This window comes from Oncorhynchus nerka, linkage group LG1 (genome assembly GCF_034236695.1).
Source record: "Oncorhynchus nerka isolate Pitt River linkage group LG1, Oner_Uvic_2.0, whole genome shotgun sequence".
NCBI classification, from domain to species: domain Eukaryota; kingdom Metazoa; phylum Chordata; class Actinopteri; order Salmoniformes; family Salmonidae; genus Oncorhynchus; species Oncorhynchus nerka.
This window is the reverse complement of record NC_088396.1, coordinates 4,401,569-4,421,612: the sequence shown is the minus strand read 5'-3', so window position 1 is coordinate 4,421,612 and position 20,044 is coordinate 4,401,569. Positions and strand designations below refer to the sequence as shown.

General features: G+C 42.3%; 1 protein-coding gene across 2 annotated transcripts in view; it reads right to left on the bottom strand.

The window, feature by feature from the left end:
* Positions 1–20,044, bottom strand: part of nalcn (sodium leak channel, non-selective) — a 291,484-nt gene that overhangs the window by 262,474 nt on the left and 8,966 nt on the right. For both annotated transcript variants that reach the window (XM_029647141.2, XM_029648174.2), the window contains exons 5-7: positions 10,287–10,370; positions 9,834–9,973; positions 9,592–9,720 (exon numbers count right to left, since the gene is read on the bottom strand). In XM_029647141.2, the coding sequence (XP_029503001.1) occupies positions 9,592–9,720; positions 9,834–9,973; positions 10,287–10,370 (353 nt within the window). The remainder of the gene's footprint in view (positions 1–9,591; positions 9,721–9,833; positions 9,974–10,286; positions 10,371–20,044) is intronic.

Sequence of the window (20,044 nt, the reverse complement as noted above, 5' to 3'; positions counted from 1 at the left end):
CATGTCTGTGGAACTTGTACAGTTTATGTCTCAGTTGTTGAATGTTCATACAAATATTTACACATGTTAAGTTTGCTGAAAATAAATGCAGTTGACAGTGAGAGAACGTTTCTTTTTTTGCTGAGATGAGTTAGCTAGCTAGCCTCAGTTTTCTCATATCAAAACCATTAAACTCTGTAACTGTTTTAAAATCCCTGAGGAGTTTCCTTCCTCTCCGGCAACTGAGTTAGGAAGGACGCCTGTACCAATCGGTTCACTTCATTGCGAGGTATTGAAAAACCTTCCTGGTCTTTGTGGTTGAATCTGTAATTGAAATTCACTACTCAATTGAGAGACCTTACAGATAATTGTATGCGTGGGGTACGTAGATGGGGTAATCATTCAAAAATCATTTTAACCACTATTATTGAACTCAGAATGAGTCCATGCAGCTTATTATGTGATTTGTTAAGAAAATGTGTAGTCCTGAACTTATTTAGGCTTGCCATAACTTAGGGGCTGACTCAAGACATTTCAGATTTTCAAATGTTATTAACTTAGAGTATTTTCTACAAACAAAATTCGGGGTTTTGGTGTGTAGATACAATCAAAATTTAAACAATTTTAAATGCAGGCTTTAAAACAACAAAATGTAAAAAAGTAAAGAGGTGTGAATACTTTCCGAAAGCACCGTATTTAAACCTTTCTCTGACATTCGAGTGTCACCGTAGACAACTTAGTGGAATTTCTTATATGTCTTCCTAAAAAATCCCTACGGGAGAATACAACATTTCTACCCATCCTTCCAAGAGGATAACTAGCAAGCGGATCGCGCCATCATCTGCTGACCATTTAGGGAATTGAGTTCTCAACTGGTGTGCCAAATTTCGCTCCGTAATATAGAGTATTGACGGAGAAATGACGAGGGGTAAAACTCACTTAACATGGACTGCTGGCTAAAATCATCTACACTATCGAACCTTTAGAATAGTGAGCGCAAGTGTATATGGCAATCTTCTGGTAAATGAATTTTAGTTGTAAAATAGACAAGCTATGAATATGAGACATTGGCACACCAACAGCACCAATTGGACACACACACACAGCCAGCCCCCCCCCCAACCTTTCACTTTTGCCGCAGGTGTTATTCCAGGAGCCGCTTGACATCTCTAATGAAAATGAATGCCTTCAAATTGGCCCGCCAGACATTCATCCACAATGTTTATTAGGGCTCAGGGATGAGCAGGGATAATTTATTGCCATATCACAAAAGGGGCAATCAAAGGCCTAGCGGTGAATCCAGATACAGCTAATTATAGAGACTCGGATAATGGCTAACACGTTATAAAATAAATCACCTTTCTTCACAACACAGACATGATAAATTAAAGCTCAAACGGTGGGTTAAAGGTCCAGTAATAGTGTGTCACAGAACATTTACTGAGATAAAAGTAAAACCAGATCTGGGATTAGTTTCACAAAATCTGTAACAAAAATGAACTGTAACTTAATGGAGATTCAATACATATAAAATTTGTGAGACTTGCAACACGTCGAATCGGCACCTAAGTACTGTGATAATATAGTATCATGAGGTCCCTGGTAGGTCATGATATTTTGTCAGCCAGTTATTGTCATGCAAAGGAATTGCCGGTCTCACGGTAATTGACCGTTAATTAACATACGGGTCTCCACATACAAGCTGCTGATGTGTGCCTATGGAACATCGACATTTTAACTCTAATAAATCTATTTGATAAACACCATAATGAATCCATTTGTTTATTTTAGGCAGGTCTAAAGAAACATTATGGTATGAAGAAAATGTATTTCAGATTAACAGAATATGAGTTGGCCTATTACGGTATGTTATATGGCTATGTGGCATGCCATAGGCTGAAGGCTTGTTGATTTAGCTGACAAGATATGCTTATAAGTCCTGTGTTTATATGATTATATAGTAAGAAGAATATAATTGAACTTAGCTGAATAAAATAGAATATTTTTCCCATTCCGAAGCGAGTGTGCATATGTAGTCTATGTTAATCATTTGAAACAGGTCATATAGGCTATGTAAAATGTAGAGTTATTTGGAACCTTTAGTTGTTAATGATAAACCTAAGAATGTCATAGAAATCAAAACACATATGGGTTGCATGATGCGACTACAGGCTATTGATGATTTGAGAAAGTCGGGAAAAAATATTGCGCTCTGTTCCTTGCCTCAGGCTGCACACACTGTTCTCTTATCAAGTGATCATATTATCACCAAATCAGACAATTCTCAATATAATAGTCTTTACTAATATGTCAAATTAATTTTGATTTAGAATGGCCCACTATCAAATGGGAAGGAACAGGGGCAGGGGAAAGACGGCGTCGACAGACATGGCAGCTCTGCTTCTAGCTCCTAAGCAACTTTTCAGTATTTTCTTTTTTTCGTGTGTTATTTCTTACATTATTAGCCCAGAAAAAAATTTGTGTTTTGGATATCAGAGCGGCGGTAACTCATCATAATTAAGCTTGGGGCCCTGGGTCTGAACCTCGCCCTGTGCAACTGGGTCCTGGACTTCCTGATCAGCCGCCCCCAGGTGGTGAAAGTAGGAGACAACACCCCCACTTCGCCGATCCTCAACACAGGGGCCCTACAAGGGTCTGTGCTCAGCCACCTCCTGCACACCCTGTTCATACATGACCGCGTGGCAACGCAGGCCTCCAACTCAATCATCAAATTTGCAGATGACACAACAGTAATAGACTTGATTACCAACAATGATGAGACAGCCTACAGGGAGGAGATGAGGGCCCTGGCGGAGAGGTGACAGGAAAAGAACCTCTTCCTCAACGTCAACAAAATGAAGGAGTTGATCGTGGACTTCAGGAAACAGCAGAAGGAGCAAGCCCCTATCCCCTTCGACAGGACCGCAGTAGAGAAGGTGAAAACTTCAAGTTCCTCGGTGTGGGCCTCCCGAGTGGAGCAGTGGTCTAAGGCACTGTATCGCAGAGCTAGCTGTGCCACTAGAGATTCTGGGTTCGAGTCCAGGCTCTGTCGCAGCCGGCCGCGACCGGGAGACCCACGGGGCGGTGCACAATTGGCACAGCACCGTCCGGGATAGGGGAATGTTTGGCCGGCAGGGATGTCCTTGTCCTATTGTGCACTAGCGGGCCGGGCACTGTGCATTGTTGTGAATTGCTAGATACTACTGCACTGTTGGAGCTAGGAATACAAGCATTTCGCTACACCCGTATTAACATCTGCTAAATATGTGTATGTAACCAATAAAATGTGATTTGATTAGATGTCATCTGCCTATGCAGATGAAGAAGCAGTGCAGCTTCTCCAACAGTGAATGGAAGCCTCTTTCCCGCCTGTTGGTTATTTCACTCCATGCATCAACCACTGTTTGAAGAGTATGCAGCCTCTCGATGCACGACAGGTGATATTCCCGCCCAAACTCTGTACGCCACGGGCTCCCCAACCCTGCAGGAACAGGCTTCATTTGGGAAAGCAAGTGAACAAGTTTTCACAATGAAACATATTTCATTAAACTGTTGACAGTTGGTCTCTCTGCATGCTTGAGAAAGTAATGAAGGAGTGAGGGTAGGAGATGGAAACGCACAGTGGTGAGATATTCTGTAGCTTAAGGTAGTCTAATGTGTCACCCTATTAATTATGAAATCATTTTTTAAAATCCCTACTACGCTATTCAAAATCAAATTCACTAATTGTAGGCTAACTCTGTACGCCACCCTGGACAATCAATGAACCAACTGCATCAGCTAGGCCTATAAGTTCTCTCCCAGACTCATGAATAGACACTTTAGATATTAGCATAAGGTAACTAGTCCATCCAGTATGCATAATAATACAGTCCACACTAGATGGCAATTACTAGAATTGGTTTTATTTTGGAATATAGGCCAGACCAATTAAAGACATATTTAATCAGTTTTCCAAATATATTTCTGCAGTGAGTAATATGCGGTAGAATATGTATTGTATAACAAACGGCACAATCGTTATTTTTTTATATATTCTTTTTAGGCTTGGGCTCATATATAGGCTTATGCATATGTATAAGCTCTAATATGTGTATGGGTGTTTTGAATGAATCATCACCTTAGAAAGCGCTGTCCATTTCGTTGTTAGGCTTTGAAACAACATCCACAATGACCATATTTTCCACTCAGTGGCAAGCTGTTTTTTTTTATCTGACCATATTTTCCACTCAGTGGCAAGCTGTTTTTTTTATCTTCCTTCTTCCAATTGATCAAACACAGTGAGGTGAGTTTTAAATGATTGCATTAATGTCAGAGTGGTTAGAAGGACAATAGAACCCTGAGTACCAGGCCATTAGTGAGTTGGATACTGCCAACGCATGTCCTCGGTGCATAAAAGGAGATTACCGTGAATCAACTTTCATGACGTACCATGACTCATGACTGCCGTTGTGGCGGTAATACGGTCCCCGCACAGCCCTAGTCCCTGGCAATTCCAATATTAACGTTAACCAGACGTAACTACTCTTCCCAAAGAGCCTGGGATACCAACGCACAATAAGGACTAATTGACATATTTCACAATATGTTTCATTCAATTCACCAAAAGGCCAAGGTCAATGTGAATAATCTCTCATATGGAATAGGTGAAGAAACCCATTTTGTCTGCACATCCAGGAGCCCTTTTTCATCCACACACAAGTACCCACCCCAGTCAAATTCCTCCTACACATTGCGCTTTCAATCTCAACACAAATCCCCTCTGTTCTGTGTGAATGACTGGAGGAAGTCTGTGACTTTGTGCCAAAGGCATGTGGCCTGTTAGACTAACCCGCATAAAACATGTCTAAAGGTTTTAGAGTTGCCATGGCGCCTCGTGGCAGCCTAGGCAGAGAGCTCATGTCAATTCTGTACATATTTATTCAAATTATGTCAATATTTGTACAATAACTAAATGAGTGCCGAGCAAGTCTTGACATCATGAATTAGACTCCTGCTCATAAATGGATGAAAATCAAGATAACTAAAGCTAGCTAGCCTCTGTGTGTTTTCATTTGAATTACACCTACTGACTTTGGGTTGGTTTCCACCGACGGTGATCCAAGAGGAGGCTATGCATGCAGAGTTGGTACTCAGGAGGAAACCTCTGAAGAAAGGAGTGGGCTGTACTCTGTGGGGAGCTTAAACTTCATCACAGTCCAAATACAGAGAATCTGCAGATGGCGGAGATGTCTTGATGACATCGAGCTGCCTGCCTACCTGGTTTCCCTTGGACATGCTGACCTGACCATGACCATCCCCTCCGCTGACCATCTAGCTTCCAGATCCTCTCATGACTGCGTCTGCTCATCTGGAGGCTTCAAGAAACACTCAAACAGACTTGATCTAGCTGATCTAGCTACTGCTGTAGCCTATATGAACAAGCACTTTGAGATTCTGTCTGTAATGAAATGCGCTATGAAAGTTGAATTATTATTATTAAAGCACCCCACTTAAACCCACACATCAGGGGGGTTGACACAAACTAGCCCAATAATAACCAAATCACAAATACACCAGCTAAACCACTTCTGAAAGGGGAAGGATTTATTCATGTGAAATGTAATTCTGTGCCTTCTATTTCATCTGAAAGTAGTCAATGTATGCAGTGTCCCTGGAGCAGGAGAGCACTTGTCAACAAGCGGAGATGGACAGATCGATGGCAGAGTAGAGGATTTAAATATAAATCCCAGACAATACACAACGTTAATGATTATGATTAGGGCTCGCTCTGTCTCGCAGCTCTAACTGTGATGGTTTCTTTTGTTCCCCCACTGTGGTTTCTGTTCTCCTCGTCACCACTTACTCATCATCTGTATACAAATATTAAACACCTACACACACACCATGCACAGAGCACAAATAAACTCACATGGATGTATACAAACTCACACTTACACATACAACATGGGCAACGCCATTAAGAGCTCCATTTGTCAACTTCTTGTCCTATGAGTGTATTGGCAGATCATAAATAAACTGAAAAGACGCATACCACCACCTACTGGAAGTCTTCCGACTAGCTTGGAAGGACGGTACCGTGCAGTACCGAAGAGCCCTTACTGCTGCTCGATCATCCTATTTTTCTAACTTAATTGAGGAAAATAAGAACAATCCGAAATTCCTTTTTGATACTGTCGCAAAGCTAACTAAAAAGCAGCATTCCCCAAAAGAGGATGACTTTCACTTTAGCAGTGATAAATTCATGAACTTCTTTGAGAAAAGATTATGATTATTAGAAAGCAAATTACAGACTCCTCTTTAAACCTGCGTATTCCTCCAAACCTCAGTTGTCCTGAGTCTGCACAACTCTGCCAGGACCTAGGATCAAGAGAGACGCTCAAGTGTTTTAGTACTATATCTCTTGACACAATGATGAAAATAATCATGGCCTTTAAACCTTCAAGCTGCATACTGGACCCTATTCCAACTAACTACTGAAAGAGCTGCTTCCTGTGCTTGGCCCTCCTATGTTGAACATAATAAACGGCTCTCTATCCACTGGATGTGTACCAAACTCACTAAAAGTGGCAGTAATAAAGCCTCTCTTGAAAAAGCCAAACCTTGACCCAGAAAATATAAAAAACTAATCGGCCTATATCGAATCTTCCATTCCTCTCAAAAATTTTAGAGAAGGCTGTTGCGCAGCAACTCACTGCCTTCCTGAAGACAAACAATGTATACGAAATGCTTCAGTCTGGTTTTCGACCCCATCGTAGCACTGAGACGGCACTTGTGAAGGTGGTAAATTACATTTTAATGGCATCGGACTGAGGCTCTGCATCTGTCCTCGTGCTCCTAGACCTTAGTGCTGCTTTTGATACCATCGATCACCACATTCTTTTGGAGAGATTGGAAACCCAAATTGCTCTACACGGACATGTTCTGGCCTGGTTTAGATCTTATCTGTCGGAAAGATATCAGTTTGTCTCTGTGAATGGTTTGTCCTCTGACAAAACAACTGTAAATTTCAGTGTTCCTCAAGGTTCTGTTTTAGGACCACTATTGTTTTCACTATATATTTGACCTCTTGGGGATGTTATTCGAAAACATAATGTAAACTTTCACTGCTATGCGGATGACACACAGCTGTACATTTCAATGAAACATGGTGAAGCCCCAAAATTGCCCTCGCTAGAAGCATGTGTTTCAGACATAAGGAAGTGGATGGCTGCAAACTTTCTACTATTAAACTCGGACAAAACAGAGATGCTTGTTCTAGGTCCCAAGAAACAAAGAGATCTTCTGTTGAATCTGACAATTAATCTTAATGGTTGTACAGTCGTCTCAAATAAAACAGTGAAGGACCTCGGCGTTACTCTGGACCCTGATCTCTCTTTTGAAGAACATATCAAGACCATTTCGAGGACAGCTTTTTTCCATCTACGTAACATTGCAAAAATCAGAAACTTTCTGTCCAAAAATGATGCAGAAAAATTAATCCATTCTTTTGTCACTTCTAGGTTAGACTACTGCAATGCTCTATTTTCCGGCTACCCGGATAAAGCACTAAATAAACTTCAGTTAGTGCTAAATACGGCTGCTAGAATCCTGACTAGAACCAAAAAATTTGATCATATTACTCCAGTGCTAGCCTCTCTACACTGCCTTCCTTTCAAAGCAAGGGCTGATTTCAAGATTTTACTGCTAACCTACAAAGCATTACATGGGCTTGCTCCTACCTATCTCTCTGATTTGGTCCTGCCGTTCATACCTACACGTACGCTACGGTCACAAGACGCAGGCCTCCTAATTGTCCCTAGAATTTCTAAGCAAACAGCTGGAGGCAGGGCTTTCTCCTATAGAGCTCCATTTTTATGGAACGGTCTGCCTACCCATGTCAGAGACGCAAACTCGGTCTCAACCTTTAAGTCTTTACTGAAATCTCTTCAGTGGGTCATATGATTGAGTGTAGTCTGGCCGGGGAGTGGGAAGGTGAACGGAAAGGCTCTGGAGCAACGAACCGCCCTTGCTGTCTCTGCCTGGCCGGTTCCCCTCTTTCCACTGGGATTCTCTGCCTCTAACCCTATTACAGGGGCTGAGTCACTGGCTTACTGGGGCTCTCTCATGCCGTCCCTGGGGGGTGTGTCACCTGAGTGGGTTGATTCACTGTTGTGGCCATCCTGTCTGGGTTGGCGCCCCCCCTTGGGTTGTGCCGTGGCGGAGATCTTTGTGGGCTATATTCAGCCTTGTCTCAGGATGGTAAGTTGGTGGTTGAAGATATCCCTCTAGTGGTGTGGGGGCTGTGCTTTGGCAAAGTGGGTGGGGTTATATCCTTCCTGTTCGGCCCTGTCCGGGGGTGTCCTCGGATGGGGCCACAGTGTCTCCTGACCCCTCCTGTCTCAGCCTCCAGTATTTATGCTGCAGTAGTTCATGTGTCGGGGGGCTGGGGTCAGTTTGTTATATCTGGAGTACTTCTCCTGTCCTATTCGGTGTCCTGTGTGAATCTAAGTGTGCGTTCTCTAATTCTCTCCTTCTCTCTTTCTTTCTCTCTCTCGGAGGACCTGAGCCCTAGGACCATGCCCCAGGACTACCTGACATGATGACTCCTTGCTGTCCCCAGTCCACCTGGCCATGCTGCTGTTCCAGTTTCAACTGACCTGAGCCCTAGGACCATGCCCCAGGACTACCTGACATGATGACTCCTTGCTGTCCCCAGTCCACCTGGCCATGCTGCTGCTCCAGTTTCAACTTCCACCTGACTGTGCTGCTGCTCCAGTTTCAACTGTTCTGCCTTATTATTATTCGACCATGCTGGTCATTTATGAACATTTGAACATCTTGGCCATGTTCTGTTATAATCTCCACCCGGCACAGCCAGAAGAGGACTGGCCACCCCACATAGCCTGGTTCCTCTCTAGGTTTCTTCCTATGTTTTGGCCTTTCTAGGGAGTTTTTCCTAGCCACCGTGCTTCTACACCTGCATTGCTTGCTGTTTGGGGTTTTAGGCTGGGTTTCTGTACAGCACTTTGAGATATCAGCTAATGTACGAAGGGCTATATAAATAAATTTGATTTGATTTGATACTGCGCTGGAGTGTGTATAGTCTGAACAAGTATAAAACCAAGGTTGATGATTTACTGCCTCCTGTGGTTAAGTAATGATCGCCCTGCTGACCTGGATGGAATTCTATGATCCTTTCTTAACCAATAACATGTCCCACCTAGTTGACTACTTCAATGGTGCTGCCCATGCTAAAAACATCTTTGGGCCAAGTGCGCCCTTAATCCGACTCCACGGTTTAGACTGATGGACTACTGATGCAAGGCATACATCACCTCATTGTTTAATTAACTTCAATCCCTTCCCCAAACCAAAACTCTTGAAAAAAAAAAGCCAACGCCGACCAGAGTGTCCATGATGCAGAAGTTTGAAGATCTGGATGAGCTGACTGGCTCTCAGTACAACAGACACGCACCATGGCATATTTCACCGCCAAATTGACAGACGCACTGTCACAAGTTGCATACACACAGTCAGTTTAGCCTACAGTATGTTTATCCCACTGATATCATTGATAACATAGATAAACATGTCTCATACACTAATCATTTTGTAAATGGAGGACCTTACCCATTCGTTGTGTCGTTGGTAACACAGTGATGATTGAACGTTCCGAACATCTGAACTCCCAGAATTCCATACAGAAGGAGGAAGAAGAGCAAGAATATCGACACACTCCAGATCTGTTCCCCTGATCGCCTAAACAGAGAGGATATTTGACGTTAACCATAAACCAAGCACATAGTTCCAATTCAAATGACATTTCATAAACCTACGCAGGTAACGTCACGTCCTAATAGAAGCCTACGTACTTGAGGATGTTGGTGATGCGTGAGCGTGGCAGCTCGAAGCGGAAGTAGATCCTGAAGGCTCGGATCATGATGAGGGCTCTGGGGATTCTCAACATGCCCCAGGGAGACATCTGGTCAACAACATCCGCTATCTCAAACACCTGGGTGAGAGAGGGAGAGCTGTGAACTGAGACAGGTGCTGTACCTGGAAGACCACTGTTGTAAAGTGTATGCAAATGCACACACACATGCACACAAATGCACACACCAGACCAATGTTAAACAAATACGGATTTTGTTTTCTTTGAAATGCGTTACGTGCACTTAATTTAAATTGATTGGAATTATGAAACCAAAGCAATAGTCCCAAAAGTCAAAACTCCACCCACACAGGGTACAAACTACTTTAATGAAAACAAAGACGTATTTCACCAAGGTCTTGGACACACACAGCGTGAAGCGCAACATTTGTACCTGAAGCACCAGAGACACCCAGAGGAAGAAGACCATGAAGCCGTCAAACATACACCAGCGATCCTTGACGTACGAGTTATCACCCTGGATGGAGGGGGGGAGAGACAGGCAGAGGGAAACCGAGAGAGAGAGAGTGAGATCAATGCCATTTAAATGCTTCAGTCACGCTTTAAATTACATTCAGCTTCAGAATGCCTTCACAGGGTGCAACCCTAAATCCTTAATCACAGGCACCCTCATAGATATCATCCTGACCAACCTGCTCTCTAAATCCACCTCTGCTGTCTTCAACCAGGATCTCAGTGATCACTGCCTCATTGCCTGCGTCCGTAATGGGTCCGTGGTCAAACGACCACCCCTCATCACTGTCAAATGCTCCCTAAAACACTTCAGTGAGCAGGCCTTTCTAATCGACCTGGCCCGGGTCACATCAGTAGAGGATGCCTGGCTGTTCTTTAAAAGTGCTTTCCTCAACATCTTAAATAAGTATGCCCCATTCAAAAAATGTAGAACTGAGAACAGATATAGCCCTTGGTCCACTCCAGACCTGACTGCCCTTTACCAGCACAAAAATATCCTGTGGCGTACTGCATTAGCATCGAATTGCCCCCGCGATATGCAACTTTTCAGGGAAGTTAGGAATCAAGATACACAGGCAGTTAGGAAAGCAAAGGCTAGCTTTTTCAAACAGAAATTTGCAACCCGTAGCACAAATTCCAAAACGTTTTGGGACACTGTAAAGTCCATGGAGAAAAAGAGCACCTCCTCCCAGCTGCCCACTGCACTGAGGCTAGAAAACACTGTCGCCACTGATAAATCTACTATAATAGATCATTTCGATAAGCATTCTTCTACGGCTGGCCATGCTTTCCACCTGGCTACCCCGACCAACAGCTCTGCACCCCCCCGCAGAAGCTTTCCAGCTGGAAACCCCTATCACTAGCCTGTTCAACCTCTCGTATCGCCTGAGATCCCTAAAGATTGGAAAGCTACCGCAATCATCCCTCTCTTCAAAGGGGGAGACACTCTAGACCTATATCCATCCTGCCCTGCCTTTCGAAAGTCAAGTTAACAAACAGATCACCGACCACTTCGAATCCCACCGTAGCTTCTCCACTATGCAATCTGGTTTCCGAGCTGGTCATGGGTGCACCTCCATCGATAAAAGACTATACTGTGCAGCCGTATTCATCGACCTGGCCAAGGCTTTTGACTGTGTCAATCACCACATTCTTATCGGCAGACTCAACAGCCTTGGTTTCTAAAATGACTGCTCCGCCTGGTTCACCAACTACTTCTCGGATGGAGTTCAGTGTGTCAAATCGGAGAGCCTGTTGTCCAAACCAGAGGTTCAATTCTCGGGCCGACTCTTTTCTCTGTATACATCAATGATCGCTCTTGCTGCTGGTGATTCTCTGATCCACCTCTATGCAGACGACACCATTCTGTATACTTCTGGCCCTTCTTTGGACACTGTGTTAACTAACCTCCAGACGAGCTTCAATGCCATACAACACTCCTTCCGTGGCCTCCAACTACTTTTAAATGCTAGTAAAACTAAATGCATGCTCTTCAACCGATCGCTGCCCGCACACGCCAGCCCTTATAGCATCACTACTCTGGAAGGTTCTGACTTAGAATATGGGGACAATTACAAATACCTGGGTGTCTGGTTAGACTGTAAACTCTCCTTCCAGACACATTAAGGGGCGGCAGGGTAGCCTAGTGGTTAGAGTGTTGGACTAGTAACCGGAAGGTTGCAAGTTCAAATCCCCGAGCTGACAAGGTACAAATCTGTCGTTCTGCCCCTGAAAGGGCAGTTAACCCACTGTTCCTAGGCCGTCATTGAAAATAAGAATTGGTTCTTAACTGACTTGCCTAGTTAAATAAAGGTTAAACATTTTTTTTTACAAATATATAAAAAAATTAAGCATCTCCAATACAAAATTAAATCTAGAATCGGCTTCCTATTTCACAACAAAGCATCCTTCACTCATGCTGCCAAACATACCCTCGTAAAACTGACTATACTACCGATCCTCGACTTCGGTGATGTCATTTACAAAATAGCCTCCAACACCCTACTCAGCAAATTGGATGCAGTCTATCACAGTGCCATCCGTTTTGTCACCAAAGCCCCATATACTATCAAATCAGATTGTATTTGTCACATACACATGGTTAGCAGATGTTAATGCGAGTGTAACGAAATGCTTGTGCTTCTAGTTCCGACAATGCAGTAATAACCAACGAGTAATCTAACCTAACAATTCCACAACTATTACCTTATACACACAATTGTAAAGGGATAAAGAATATGTACATAAAGATATATGAATGAGTGATGGTACAGAACGGCATAGGCAAGATGTAGTAGATGGTATCGAGTACAGTATATACATATGAGATGGGTAATGTAGGGTATGTAAACAAAGTGGCATACTCTACTTTGTCTCTATACTGACGCTACCCACCACTGCGACCTGTATGCTCGTTAGCTGGCCCTCTCTTCATATTCGTCACCAAACCCACTGGTTCCAGGTCATCTCTAAGTCTTTGCTAGGTAAAGCCCCGCCTCATCTCAGCTCACTGGTCACCATAGCAGCACCCCCCCCGTAGCACGCGCTCCAGCAGGTATATTTCACTGGTCACCCCTACATCCATCACTCCAGTGTTTAATTGCTCAATTCTAATTATTCCACCACTGTGGCCTATTTATTGCCTTACCTCCCTAATCTTACTACATTTGCACACACTGTATATAGACTATTCTATTGTGTTATTGACTATGTTTGTTTATCCCATGTGTAACTTCATGTTGTTTGGGTCGCGCTGCTTTGCTCTATCTTGGCCAGGTCGAAGTTGTAAACAAAAATAAAGGTGGTTGGTTCAATAAAGGTGAAAAAAAAGGTACTACATAAACGTGGCATAACCGTGTGACATCATCACCTATGTCAAATGTGACATAACCCACTATGCTGAATATGTATTAACGGTGACATACTGTGTTGAAGGATGGCATATGCTCTTAAGTGAAGTCATGTTGGTCACATTACACCAATTCTCATTCTCAGACACTTCCGCACAAATGTGCGGAAGGTCTGGTGGACCAAACATCAAACTTGGCCTTTTCCCCCACGTGCCTTGTGCACCTGTCGTATCGCTCCAACGTCTTGGTAATAAAGATAGTTTGTTTCCAACTCTTACGCATAGTTTTCCCAGAAGCGCGACACACATCGACCACAGATTTAAAGGGTGTAGTCTTTCTTCTTCTCGGAGGAGACATTAGCTAGTTAGTTATGTCCTTTGCTAATTAGCTAGCTGGAAGGTAGGGCATGTTTTTTTCTCTCCCTTGAAGCCAGTGGGAATGGGTTCCACTAGATAGCAAAGTAAAAATTGGCTATATCACAAAAATGTATATAAACAACAATTTGCGTTTAGGGTTTAGGGTTTAGGGTTAGGTTTAGGGTTAGGCATAAGGTTAGCAGTGTGGTTAAGTTTAGGGTTCAGGGTCGATTTCAAATAAAATTTTAAGGAGATAAACTGGAAATACCTAACTCAGTAAGGTTAATCCCATAGAATGTTATGGTCACTCCCAATAAGCCCAACTTTGAATGGTGGATACAGTATCTCAGACTTATATGTGCTGTGTGAGCAATAGCCTGGGGATGATGTTACAGCAAGAAACAATTACCTTGATGAAAACCACCAGGATAAGGAAATTGAAAGTGGCTTTCTTCTGGAACCAAGTTACATGTTCCTCAGTACACAAACACAACAATATAACGAGCCATACCGCACAGTGCTGGGCCCTGTCAAGTCTATGACACATTCACCCACTCCCCCGCTAAAAGATCAGCCACAAAATGTGGGCACCATTGATAACATGTTGTAATCAAGCTCTGGTCTCCAACATGGGAACAGAAGAGGACTAGCCGGTGAGGTAGTCTCAGGTTGGACTTCTCCAAATCATCTTGGTTCTGACACAGACACACACACACAGGTCCATCAACCCATCGAAATACCTCTCACACCCTACTGTAACCTGTAGATCATGAGAGAACCTTCAGAAACCAGCGGAACGTTTCCAATCGATTTATTGACACTTTGAATTATAACCGGATGGTTTGAGCCCTGAATGCTGATTGTCTGAAAGCCGTGCTATATCAGAACGTATATCATGGGTATGACACAAAAATATATATTGACTGGTCTAATTACATTGGTAACAAGTTTATAATAGCAATAAAGGCAGCTCAGGGGTTTGTGGTATTGTAAGGGGTGCGTATCTGGTGGCAGGGAAGTCAGAAGCAGGAGAGTAAAACTTGATAATAGCTGGAGCAGTTTAATAGTAAAACCAACGGCATTAGAAATACAAAGTATGGGCACAATAACCGGACTCGCACCAGTCAAACAAAATGTGCACTTACAATAAACAATACCACAGAAAGAAATCGGGGGAACAGAGGGTTAAATACACGACACATAATGAGGTAAATTAGAACCAGGTGTGTGGGAAAATGAGATAAAACAAATAGAAATTAAAAATGGATCGGCGATGGCTAGAAGACCGTCGACCACCGCCCGGACAAGGAGAGGCATCTACTTCTGCAGAAGTCGTGACAGGTATATTGCCAATATACCATGTCTAAGGGCTGCATCGAGGCACTGTATCCAGGCCATATACCATACCTCCTCTGGACTTATTTGCTTTATTTATAACACACCCATAAAGACTCTTTATACCATGGTATTACTGAATACTTGTTTCTGATTGCCTTGAAGCGCATTCTACAGCATGCATCATATAAGTGATAATGCTCGAGGACCCCATGTTTGGAGGATTGGCATGGGTGTTAGGCCCGAGACAAAGTCGCCCCTCGGCAAACTGTGCCAATATATCCTCCAATCACCGGCAAAGCTGTCATCAAGGCAAAGGGTGACTATTTGAAGAATCTGAAATATAAAATCTATTTTGATTTGTTTAATTAACACTTTTTTGGTTACTACATGATTCCATGTGTTATTTCATAGTTTTGATGTTTTCACTATTATTCTACAGTGTAGAAAATAGTAAAATAAAGAAAAACCCTTGAATGAGTAGGTGTTCTAAAACTTTTGACCGGTAGTGTAACTCAACTCTTAACTACAACAAACAAAAAATGACAATAAATAAAGGTTAACTAATTTTTTGCTGTCCAGCGGCACTCCATCCCATGTGCACTTACTGCGCTACAAAAACACCGCTAACCAAACTACAGTGCATGGGCACTGAATTAAAAGGGTAACTATATTTAAAAAATCGAATTTTCTTCGATTTTTCCTAGACCTCAAAAGTGGTCCCCAGATGCGGTTTAAGCATTGTTGTAAAGAGAGAAAATATAATTATGTTGTTTTTCCTACAAAAAAAGTGGAAAAATACGTAGGGAAAAATCTGTGTGGGGGGGGAATGGGGGAAACCCAAAACCTGGAAAAACAAAACCGCAAAAATATTAAGAACAAAACAATTAAGCAAATATGCCATTTAGCTGACATATTTATCCAGAGCGACGTACAGTCATGCATGCATACATTTTACATAGGGTGGTCCTGGAATCGAACCCACTATTCTAACACTGCAATGCTCTACCAAGATGTATGACAAGATTAAACATGCTTTGTGAAGCATAAATGTAATATGATATATAAAGCCTTTACAAAGCAGTGCTTATGCCACCCTTTATAAAGCAAAGGTTTACATCATATTTGATATAGTGGGTTATGTCACATTTGATATTGGTGGTTATGTCACACAGCAATGCCACATTTATTAACCCTTTATTGTGCATGACATACAGTTATAAATTATTTGAGACATTTATGTAGTGTTTTTTATTTTTTATTTAACCTTTATTCAACCAGGTAGGCTAGTTGAGAACAAGTTCTCATTTGCAACTGCGACCTGGCCAAGATAAAGCAAAGCAGTGTGAACAGACAACACAGAGTTACACATGGAGTAAACAATTAACAAGTCATTAACACAGTAGGAAAAAAAAGGGGAGTCTATATACATTGTGTGCAAAGGGCATGAGGAGGTAGGCGAATAATTACAATTTTGCAGATTAACACTGGAGTGATAAATGATCAGATGGTCATGTACAGGTAGAGATATTGGTGTGCAAAAGAGCAGAGAAGTAAATAAATAAAAACAGTATGGGGATGAGGTAGGTAAAAATGGGTGGGCTATTTACCGATAGACTATGTACAGCTGCAGCGATCGGTTAGCTGCTCAGATAGCAGATGTTTTAAGTTGGTGAGGGAGATAAAAGTCTCCAACTTCAGTGATTTTTGCAATTCGTTCCAGTCACAGGCAGCAGAGAATTGGAACGAAAGGCGGCCAAATGAGGCGTTGGTTTTAGGGATGATCAGTGAGATACACCTGCTGGAGCGTGTGCTACGGATGGGTGTTGCCATCGTGACCAGTGAACTGAGATAAGGTGGAACTTTACCTAGCATGGACTTGTAGATGACCTGGAGCCAGTGGGTCTGGCGACGAATATGTAGCGAGGGCCAGCCGACTAGAGCATACCCTCCGATTTGACACACTGAACTCTGTCTGCAAAGTAATTGGTGAACCAGGCAAGGCAGTCATCCGAAAAACCGAGGCTACTGAGTCTGCCGATAAGAATATGGTGATTGACAGAGTCGAAAGCCTTGGCAAGGTCGATGAAGACGGCTGCACACTACTGTCTTTTATCGATGGCGGTTATGATATCGTTTAGTACCTTGAGCGTGGCTGAGGTGCACCCGTGACCGGCTCGGAAACCAGATTGCACAGCGGAGAAGGTACGGTGGGATTTGAGATGGTCAGTGACCTGTTTGTTGACTCGGCTTTCAAAGACCTTATATAGTGTTTATGAAGGCTTTATGAAACTCTTACAAGCTGCATGTTATTTAAAGCGGGCCGTTTTTAATACAAAGCAGGCCTTATCAATTCAGAGTTGCAGAGCTAAAAAAAAACTTGAATGGCCTGAATGGCCCACTGATGTTGTTGGAAGATGGATGGGAGAATTTGTTACAGACATATTTTCTGACTGAATGGGACCCTGTGATAACAAAACAATATGGTTATCAAATAAACTAAAAATATACAGTTGAAATCGGAAGTTTACATACACCTTAGCCAAATGCATTTAAACTCAGTATTCACAATTCCTGACATTTAATCCTTGAAAAAGCTCCCTGTCTTACATTAGTTAGGATCACCACTTTATTTTAAGAATGTGAAATGTCAGAAAAATAGTAGAGATTATTTATTATTTATTTCAGCTTTTATTTCTTTCATCACATTCCCAGTGGGTCAGAAGTTTACATACACTCAATTAGTATTTGGTAGCATTGCCTTTAAATTGTTTAACTTGGGTCAAATGTTTCAGGTAGCCTTCCACAAGCTTCCCACAGAGCTGGTGTAACTGAGTCAGGTTTGTAGGCCTCCTTGCTCGAACACGTTTCTTCAGTTCTGCCCACAAATTTTCTATAGGATTGAGGTCAGGGCTTTGTGATGGCCACTCCAAATCCTTAACTTTGTTGTCCTTAAGCCATTTTGCCACAAGTTTGGAAGTTGTACATTTGGAAGACCCATTTGCAACCAAGCGTTAACTTCCTGACGGATGTCTTGAGATGTTGCTTCAATATATGGACATTATGGCCAAACAGTTCTATTTTTGTTTCATCAGCCTGGATGACATTCCTCCAAAAAGTACGATCTTTGTACCCATTTGCAGTTGCAAACCGTAGTCTAGCTTTTTTATGGCGGTTTTGGAGCAGTGGCTTCTTCCCTGCTCAGCGGCCTATCAGGTTATGTCGATATAGGACTCGTTTTTACTGTGGATATAGATACTTTTGTACCCATTTCCTCCAGCATCTTCACAAGGTCCATTGCTGTTGTTCTGGGATTGATTTACACTTTTCGCACCAAAGTATGTTCATCTCTAGGAGGCAGAACGCGTCTCCTTTCTGAACAGGTATGACGGCTGCGTGGTCCCATAGTGTTTATACAGATGAACGTGGTACCTTCAGGAGTTTGGAAATTGCTCCCAAGGATGAACCAGACCTGTGGAGGTATACCATTTTTTTAGGTCTTGGCTGACTTTTGATTTTCCCATGATGTCAAGCAAAGGGGCACTGAGTTTGAAGGTAGGCCTTGAAATACATCCACAGATACACCTCCAATTGACTCAAATTATGTCAATTAGAAACTTCTAAAGCCATGACATCATTTTCTGGAATTTTCCAAGCTGTATAAAGGCAGTCAACTTAGTGTATGTAAACTTCTGACCCACTGGAATTGTGATACAGTGTATTATAAGTGAAATAATCTGTCTGTAAAATATTGTTGGAAAAATGACTTGTATCATGCACAAAGTAGATGTCCTAACCAACTTGCCATAACTATAGTTTGTTGACATTACATTTGTGGAGAGGTTGAAAAACAAGTTTTAATGACTCCAACCTAACTTCAACTCTATTACAAAAAATACCAAAAATGACAGGCGAAGCTCTAGTATGCTCAACTGAAACGATACCGTTTACAGTATACTAAAATGAACTAATAGTATATAGTGTGTAGTATACAGTATGTTAGTCTGGGTATTCAAACACAACCTATGAGATTCAGTGGGGAGCAGGAAAATACCCTGTGATGGTCAATAACCATGTTTCCACCAACCATTTCATTCGGATGAATTACCTGATGCATGAAAAAAGTCACGACCGGGCTGATGGAAACATGAAATGGCGGGACAATTTTATAAATGCCGACAGACAATTTGTTTGTTCGACATGGTGGGATCTTTTCATGACGATAAAGTTAATTGTGCGAGAAATGGCAGTGGAAACAGATTTATGAGCAAATATTGATATAATAACCATCATATCGAACGGAGTAAACGTGTGTGGTCCTCCCACTACGACTCAGCAAAGCATGCATTTTATTAGGCTACAGATGAGATAAATAGTGAATTTCACAGGGTGATGAATGTGCATTAAATTGTGTTAAATGTGCAATAAATTTTGATGTTCTTATTCTGGTGACATGATGATCGATGCTTGGCTGCCATTTGACAAAAACTATCGTTCTTATCCATAATAATGTCATAATGTAGGTAGCCTACCGTCACTGTATCTGCGGGCTGTTGGCTAGCACACATGTGCCAAGATCAGAGTGGGCACATATTCGCATGAAAATCTGTCGCAAATTGGATCGAAATCTAGCTACAGACAAACATTTATGATCTTTTTAACCACAGATCATAGAAAAGCACTGTTTTCGCATATGTAGATACTGGTTTGGTGCTGGAGATAATGAATATGAGGTTGAAAAGTGACTCACTCATAGGCAGAGAGACACTGCATTCGTCAGTGCTCTAGTGAGGGCTGTGTCAGTAAAGATGCATGAATAAGTGTAGAGGTGGAGTCAAAAAGACTGAGTGTACAAAACATTAACAACAATATTGGATTCGAGCTTGAAATAAACGTATTTGTGTTAACATACTATAACTTATTGATTACGTTATATGTATAAGGAATGTATATGTTGGGGTCAATGAGGGGAGGATAGGAACTGGGTGTATGGAAAGCTACTGAGGGAGAAGTGCAGAAAGTTAATATTCTAATATTGTTGAATATCACGGTTCCTAAGATGGGCAAAGGACAACAGTCTAGTTTCAGTTCCTGATAAGGCAGGGAGAGCTGCGGAACTAGGGAGGAGCGAGGAATTT